The sequence below is a fragment of the Eutrema salsugineum genome, unplaced genomic scaffold (assembly GCF_000478725.1).
Source record: "Eutrema salsugineum unplaced genomic scaffold, Eutsalg1_0 scaffold_11, whole genome shotgun sequence".
In the NCBI taxonomy this organism is placed as follows: domain Eukaryota; kingdom Viridiplantae; phylum Streptophyta; class Magnoliopsida; order Brassicales; family Brassicaceae; genus Eutrema; species Eutrema salsugineum.
In genome coordinates, this window is record NW_006256901.1 from 572,830 (window position 1) to 580,987 (window position 8,158).

The 8,158-nt window shown below is 40.1% G+C and overlaps 2 protein-coding genes across 4 annotated transcripts; one reads left to right on the forward strand and one right to left on the reverse strand.

The window, feature by feature from the left end:
- Positions 1–3,911: 3,911 nt before the first annotated feature.
- Positions 3,912–5,012, forward strand: LOC18026121 (geranylgeranyl pyrophosphate synthase 4). 3 transcript variants are annotated; one of them, XM_024160752.1, is made up of 3 exons: positions 3,912–4,023; positions 4,111–4,602; positions 4,684–5,012. In XM_024160752.1, exons 1-3 carry the CDS (start codon positions 3,912–3,914, stop codon positions 5,010–5,012), a joined length of 933 nt encoding a protein of 310 aa, XP_024016520.1. The 3 variants fall into 3 exon arrangements, with proteins under 3 accessions (XP_024016520.1, XP_024016519.1, XP_006409127.1); XM_024160751.1 differs by having other exon boundaries at positions 4,111–5,012; XM_006409064.1 differs by having other exon boundaries at positions 3,912–5,012.
- A 576-nt stretch (positions 5,013–5,588) lies between these two features.
- LOC18026122 (UPF0496 protein At2g18630) lies at positions 5,589–7,854 on the reverse strand. Its single transcript, XM_006409065.2, has 3 exons — positions 7,516–7,854; positions 5,965–7,183; positions 5,589–5,859 (listed from the first exon to the last, which is right to left on the reverse strand). Exons 2-3 carry the CDS (start codon positions 7,143–7,145, stop codon positions 5,841–5,843), a joined length of 1,200 nt encoding a protein of 399 aa, XP_006409128.1. The 5' UTR covers positions 7,146–7,183; positions 7,516–7,854; the 3' UTR covers positions 5,589–5,840.
- Positions 7,855–8,158: the final 304 nt, after the last annotated feature.

An 8,158-nucleotide genomic window follows, 5' to 3' on the forward strand; every position in this document is an offset into this window, starting at 1 on the left:
CACTGCTCTGCATCCTTTGTTGGTGAATATCACAATTAGCCCTTCATCACACAGTTGACTTATGCTGATAAGATTCGCCTTAAGTCCCTGTACTAAGCATACATTGACTAGATCAGGCTGATCTTCGTCTTTTATAATACCTTTTCCTTGTATGGCACCGACACTTCCATCACCAAACATAACTCTTCCTCCCTTAATTTTCTTAACATTTCGGAGGTAGCTTCGGTTTCCAGTCATGTGTCTTGAGCAGCCACTATAGAAGTACCAAGGCTCTGACTCGTCTTCATCGCTTTCAACTTGTGCCATGTTGCACTTGAATCCATGCCACAGCATTGACATTGGATCAACTCTGGAAGATCTCTTAACAGTGAATTCTCTCGGCTTGATGGGATTCTTCTTCAGTTGTCCCTTAGGTTCAAATCGCAAATCCTCTTTCCTGACCCAGACTTGATTCGTGGATCCATTCCAACTAAACTTATGTTGCTTCATCAGTTTCTGAACCCTGTTCCATCTGCTGTAGCAGTATGCCTTGATATGTCCGATCTTGCCACAGTAATAGCACTCTTGTCCTTTTCGCGGTTTGGTGGCAGATCTTCGTCCTTCAGGCTGGTTGTATCCGGATGAGATAAACTTGATTTCATCTGAGCTCCTCTGTTCCCATCCACTGTACCTCAGCCCATGCTTTGTATTGGTTTGACATCCGTAGCTCAGGATGTTGTCTAGTTGCTTGGTCCCTGCGAACATCTGAATCTGCTTCTTTAGCTGATCTAGTTCTGACTCCAGCTTCTCCGATATTTGCTTTTCAACCTTTAGATGCTGCCTCAGACTTTCAGCTTTGTTGGCTAATTCCAGCTTCTCCTTGATCAAGTCAACACTTCCCTTGCCAAGTGCATTTGCTGCTTTGAGATCTTTGCTGAGCTTGTCTACTAATACGGACAGTCTCTGGTTTTCTTTCTTCAATTCACTGTTTTCTTTGTTGAGGCTAACCAGGACATGACGTACTTCCTTGTAGCTGCTTATGAGATCATCCTCCTTCTCTTCTTCAGGCTCTGACTCTGACTCCTGTCCCTCCTCAATTTCAGCGATCCCGATAAACGTCACAAAGTTGTTTGTATCTTCAACTGAGTCATCCTCTGAGTCATCATCCGATTCTTCCTCAGCCAACATGGACTTGTCCTTCCTGCGATTTTGATCATTGACACATTCCAGCTGAGTGTGTCCAAATCCTTTGCAGCCATAGCACTGAATCTCCTGTCGCTTGATAGTAGGACAATCATTCTTGAAATGTCCATATCCCCTGCACTCATGACATTGCACCTCACTCTTCCTGTTAGACTTGTCCCCCTCAGTTGTCTTCTTGAAAGAGGCAACCTTCTTCTGAGGTTTCCCAGTTTTCCGCAAAGCACGATCAAATCTTCGAACCAGAACACTTATGGGATCGTCTTCCTCATCTTCAGTGGTGCGGTTTTCACATTTTAGAGCTAGACTTTTAGGTTTCTTCAGACTGTCTAGCTCCATCTCATGAGCTTTCAGCATGCCTACAAGTTCACTAAATGGCATGTTCTCTGTGTTGCTGGACACACTGAGTGCAGATTTATACCCCATAAACCTCGATGGCAGACACCTCAAGAATTTCTTCACCAGCTTCTTATCTTTGTATTTTTTGCCTAACACAGCTGCTTCTTGTGCCAGAGCACTTAGTTTTGAACTGAATTCAGAGATGGTTTCATCCTCCTCCATTTTTAGATTCTCAAAGCGAGAAGCAAGCATGTCCTTTCTGGAGTTTTGAACCTTTGTTGTACCTTCGTACTGCATCTGAAGTATGTCCCATGCTTCTTTGGCAGTCTCAACACCTTGAATCAGCTCAAATGTCTTTCTTGATATGTTGGTGTGAATGGTAGCCAGCGCCCTTGAATTGTACTTTGCTCTTTTTGACTCCTCTTCAGTCCAACTTTCTTCTGGTTTCTGATGAAAGACTCCGTTGGCATCAGCTACCAGTGGTTCTTCCCATTTATCAGTTACTGCCTTCCATGCTAGTGGATCGATCCCTTTGATCATGGATCTGATCCTAGCTTTCCAAAAACCGTAGTTCCCATCATCCAGGATGATCCTGGAGTTGTTCACCATTTCCTTATAGCTCTCCATTTTCTCCGCAGGATCTCACCTGTTTGTAATACACACAGATGACCGCTCTGATACCAAATGAAAATGTAAGAGTAGTAATACAAGAACTAACACAGAACACAACACAGGGATTTTCTCTTCAAGAATATTTCACTAGTAAATCTGTTTGTAACTTACAAGTATACAGAACCCGATTTAGAGCAACCTCAAGACACACTTTGATTTACTACACTAGCCTCACCTGTTCTTGAATCGATACGTGATTCAAGAACCTCTCACCCAAACCCCTTAGCACACTAGCTCACAAAAACTCTCACAGATTTTCGCTCACCCTTTGCTAAGAATTCTCTCAGTTATGTTAAAAACCCTACAAGGTTTTTCACACGCCTATTTATACACAATAGGACTTGCGGCTACTCCTCGCCTAGACTCTCTTTACGATTTCTCCAAATCTTCATGAGAATCTTCACCTTCCTTATGTTCTCCTAAGATAGAGGAAACTTGATATTTTCTTCAAAGATCCTCCAAGATACTCCAAGCTTCTTATCCACGTCAGCTTCTCGTCTCTTGAAGTGTCCAGCACGTCCTGCAGCTCCAGCTCAGCTTCTAGCTCACCTCCACGTGTGTAGATTGCTTCGCAAGTCTTCCCGTGTCAGTTCCAGAGCTAGTCGGACTGCTACACGTGCTGCTCCAGCCTTGTTTGCATCTTCAGGCTTCACTACAAAGATACCATCACCCTCAAGCAACATACAGTCTTATTTTTCTAACGTTTTGCTTCCAGATTTTCAGCTATCGAATTTCCTTAACTTCTTTGATGTATTGCTGTGAAAGACGATGAAACAGTTCTTGTAGTTGACCTTTTTCTGAAATCCAGGAAAAAATGTGAATTTAGAAAAAATGTGGAGACTTGAAGTGAATCACTTGCATATTAGGAACATATAATCATTTTAGTTACTTGCTGCTTATTGTTGAATATTAAAGGTTGGTATTAATTACATGAAATTAGGAAAGTCAAGAGAGCATCTACTAGAACTTGCTCTCGAAGATTTTTTATGTATATAAATTAGCTTTTAAAGGCTCATGAATATGATCCGAAAACATTGGCCAATTTCTATTTCTTTATGGTATTAGAGCCTAAACCGGGAATCATGAGTGAACAACGATAACATTGAGGTTACTATCTATAATATCTGCCAATATATGTATAACTTGAGACATTTTCAGCAAAGGCTTGCCAAATGGTCACCAAGAAAACACAGTCAAATAACAAGTGTGCATGGGATTATGTTCTCGTTGAACAAAGAGAAGAGAAGAGCTAGAGGAACATTCATACCCCATCTTAGAAGTCTGTCTCTTATTGAACGGTGACCAAGAATTGCCAGAGGATAAACAAAGCACGAGGGATCGACTCCTTAAACCAAACAACATGTGCCCATGAGACCGGAGGAGTGACAATACTTAGTTGTTCCCATGTGCCCTTAAAAGAGAAGTTTCTTGATTAATTAACCATGCAAACTTTCTCAATTGCTTGACGTCTTCACTCTTCACCAAGACATGTGGACGATGTAAATTCGAAGGAACTATAGTTAAGTTGGACATTTTATTCTCCTACACTCTAAAGTGAATGAGGTATTAAAATAGATCCTAAAACTTGTTTTCCAAGACTTTGTGTGTGTATATATAAGTTGGCCTTTGAAAGGTCATGAATATCATCAGAAAAATCTACTACTTGAGATTTGTTCAATAAAGAAAACAAAAGGATCAATCAATCATAATCCATTGATCAAATGGATGCTCAAACAATTTTTCTCTATCTTTTACTTTTCTTCCTCTCTCTAAACTTCGTGTATGCAACTCTAAAACGACGGTTGACTCCGGCGAATACACGGCGGCTAATCCGTCTCCTTCCGATCAAATCCCCGATCGTCACCGCCGTTTTCGCCAGAAAAGACGTCCACGAGTTTCTTGATTCTTTGATCCAAGTAGATAACAAAGAAGACGGTTTCGATTTCAAGCCGTACATGATCAGCAAAGCAGAGTTAATAAACAGAGCACTAGACGAAGCCATTCCACTCATCGAGCCTCTCAACATCCACGAGGCAATGCGTTACGCGATTCTCGCCGGCGGGAAACGCGTCAGGCCAATACTCTGCCTCGCCGCCTGCGAGCTAGTTGGAGGAGAAGAGCGTTTAGCGATTCCCGCGGCTTGTGCGGTTGAGATGATTCACACAATGTCACTCATCAAAGACGATCTTCCTTGTATGGACAACGACGATCTCCGGCGAGGAAAACCCACCACACACAAAGTCTTCGGAGAAAGCGTCGCCATTCTCTCCGGCGGTGCACTCTTGGCTCTGGCTTTCGAGGGTTTGACGGAATCTAACGTCTCACCGGAGAAAATGGTTCGAGCCGTTAAAGAGCTTGCGAAATCCATCGGAACAAAAGGACTCGCGGCGGGACAAGCCATGGATTTGAGCAGTGAAGGGTCGGATCAAAACGACGTCGGATTAAAGGAACTCAAGTTTATTCACGTTCATAAGACCGGTTCGTTGCTTGAAGCATCGGCGGTTATCGGAGCGGTTATTGGTGGTGGATCGGAGGAAGAGATTGAGAAAGTGAGAAGCTTTGCGAGGTGTATTGGATTGTTGTTTCAGGTGGTTGATGATATTTTGGACGTGACGAGATCGTCGGAGGAATTGGGGAAAACCGCCGGGAAAGATAAGGTCGCCGGAAAGCTGACGTATCCTAAGGTCTTGGGGATTGAGAAGTCGAAAGAGTTTGTTCAGAGATTGAAGAGAGATGCAAGAGAACATCTTAAAGGGTTTGATTCGGACAAAGTGAAACCTTTGATAGCTCTTGCTGACTTCATTGCCAACAGAAATAACTGAAATTGTTGTTTTGTCATTGCAACGGATTATCAGATAATTTAGTGAAGATGGTGTTTTTAATAAACGTGCAAAACATCTTTTGTTAATCCACTACACACCACGATTTGTCTTGATGAATTCTATAAAAATTAAATTTAATTAAATTATGTATAAAATAACCATTGCCGGGATTTATGTTTATGTTAAATTAGTATGTTAACATGATAATTGCAGTTTTTTTCGACAAAAAAAAACATAAAAATTGCAGTAGTTTAATTATTTTTTGTAAGTAGAATGAGTAAAATTTTCTGAAATTAATTTAGCTGAATGGTCTTTTGATTAATCACTCAACTGTTGAATAAGACCAACCATCACATCGACCCAACGAGTCAATTGACTTTTAAAACCCTTTGATACTTATAGTGAAGTTTTGATTAAGAAGTAACAATGTTTCATATCCGAATTTCAGTTAAAGAAATATACTTCAACAACTTATAACTCTTCACGACTTAATTTTAGTAATTAATATTTGATTGATTGAGTCTTTCTTCAAGGATCCAGCTTAGGAATCCTTTAACCGAGGCTAAAGACAGAGAGTCAGAGACATTCATTCATTTATGGGATAAACATACATCTAAAAATACAAGATTCATTAACTAATACTCCATATAGTTATACTCCATAAAAGCCAGAATCAAATATTCCAAAAGTATTTTTAATTAATGTATTGAGCAAAGGTTACCTCAGGGCAACTAAATAACATTATCCTTAGCTGTTCATAATACTTGTGCTAAAGAAAACAAACCAACAATTTTCTTCAAAGCCAAACACGGAACAGAATCCGCCTTCTCACGTCAACATTTCCGTCCTGATCATCAATCAAAATCACACAAAAATCTCAGTCCAAACTAACTTATAAAATCATAAGTAGGAGATGTTCACAATTTTGTTCAAAAACAAGTTTAGTTTTTACCAGGTAGCTTCTTCGCTCGTTGAACCAGTCGGGTATCGAATGATCCTCTGCAGAATCACGGTTCTTGCCTTTGTCACATCGCTACAATACTTATTCGCATGTTTCCCGAGTTCTTCAATGGTTTCAGTAAACACATCAAGCTTCTTCTTTATCTCATCTATCGCAAGCCTCACAACGTTCTCCTCTGTCACAGCAAACTCAGCATTCTTCAACAAAGATTCAATCTCTACTTCCACTTTCCGCACAAGAACACTTATATTATCCATCTCCTTAACTGATATATAAGTCCCGATCCTGATCGTTGTAATAATCTCCTTCTGTCCTCTAACCACTTTCTCGTATTTGGTCCAAAGAGAGTTGCACCATTTACCAACAGATCCCACCGGAACAGCCAATGCACCAGCTATAGCCGCCACAACAGGCGGTGCAGCCACGGCGGCTGCAACCACCGAGAAGATAAGCACAGAGATAAACGCAGTCACAAACACCATGTTGGACACTCTTCGCCATGTTTTGATGTTCTTGAGTTTCTTATCAAGCTTTCTCTTTAGCTTATGAAGCTCATCAAGCATCAAGACCTGATGTTTGTGTACCAAATCGAAAAGAGCAAAGAACTCTTTAGTAAACGGATCACCTGCTGATTTAAACCTCTTAAGCTCCTCAAGCGTCTTCTCATACTTTCTGTTCTCGTTATTCCCATTTAACGGTATCTCAGACTCTTCTTCAAACTGCTTAACAGCAAACTGAATAATCACTTGGCTTCTCCTCGCGCGGTTTAGGCAATTCTCGAGCTCAGAGCAGAAATCCATTGTCTTTGAAGTGCTTGCGAAATACATATTCACAAGAGAGAACAAATCTTGATTGTTCCATATATCCTCTTTGTCCTGCAGTATAACTTTGACCACGTCTTGATTCATATCTAAAAGGCATTGTGTCACTTCTCTAAGGGAATCAAACGACAAGGATTTGATCTCCACGCCTGATGCGAGCTTGTTGATGACTCGGTTAGTTCGTTCGTGAAGCGCAGAGTCAAAAGACTCGAGCTTTGGGTCTTCACTACAAGCTCTCTCGTAAGAGCTCAAGTCCTCAGTGTAAGCTGAGTTTATCTTGATCTGTACAGGTGTTGTAGGTGAACCAAATTCATCACTTTTTCTGTTCTTGCTAGATTTTCCTCCCATCATTTCTCTTTCTATCTATGAAAATGTTGAAATTTTTGGACCTGATCAGAGAATAAGAGCTACGAATTAGAAAATCAAACCGATATTGAGCTTGTAGAGCAAGAGAGATATCTTCAATTACCAAAAGCAGAAGCTAGAGAAGTAATGCAATATGAAAAAGATCGAAATGGGTATTTGATTTATAGCTTAAAGCAACCAAATTTCAACCGAATCTTGCGGAGCAATCTAAAATCAGACGTAACTGGAACCGACATCGAAGAGAGAGAGAGATAAAAAGGCGAAAACTTTAACCCCAAGAGTACTAGAAAATCGCAGGAAATCTGTAAAAAAGTGAAACGAGAGTTCAAGATCATGAAGTAAAAGTAGTAATTACCTGGGAATTTGCAGATGAATTTTGGTAATGAGAATGCGAATGAAAGCAGAGATTCTCTGGTAAAAAAAAGGGTGGAATTTTGTATAAAGGTAAAGCGTGATTATTGAGGGTTTTTAATTCTTTTGAGATTCTGGGAGAGAAGTAGCTTGTACGCTTTGGGGGAAATCGGAAGGGAAAGAGAAAGAGAAAATGCGGGAAAATTTCAAGAGAAAGGGAGAGATCTGAGAAGGAAGACCATTTCACGCGGTTTTCCACAGTGTGAGAAAGTCTTTCTTACAGTACTCTCGACTTGGCCTTGACGGACTCATCAATGGCTAGTGAAACATGAAAGAACGAAGAAAGAAGAAAGAAAAAATAAAGAAAGAATTCAAGAAGAAACTGAAGAAAATAAAATATTTTTTTTGCTTTTTCTTTTGTTGTCTGAACAAAGACAAATTAATCAGTCGTCGAGGCTTGAAAATTGAAGCCCTGGGGCCATTCATTTTCCATCTAGAATAGAATAACTTAAACAGTAATAAGATTAGTTTGACCAAAAAAAAAAAAAACAGTAATAAGATTAGTTTATTTTTAACCAAAATGTTAAATTTGAATATAGTTTAACAACAAATTTCATTTTAGTTTATAGGTTAGCGCTAAGGTTTTT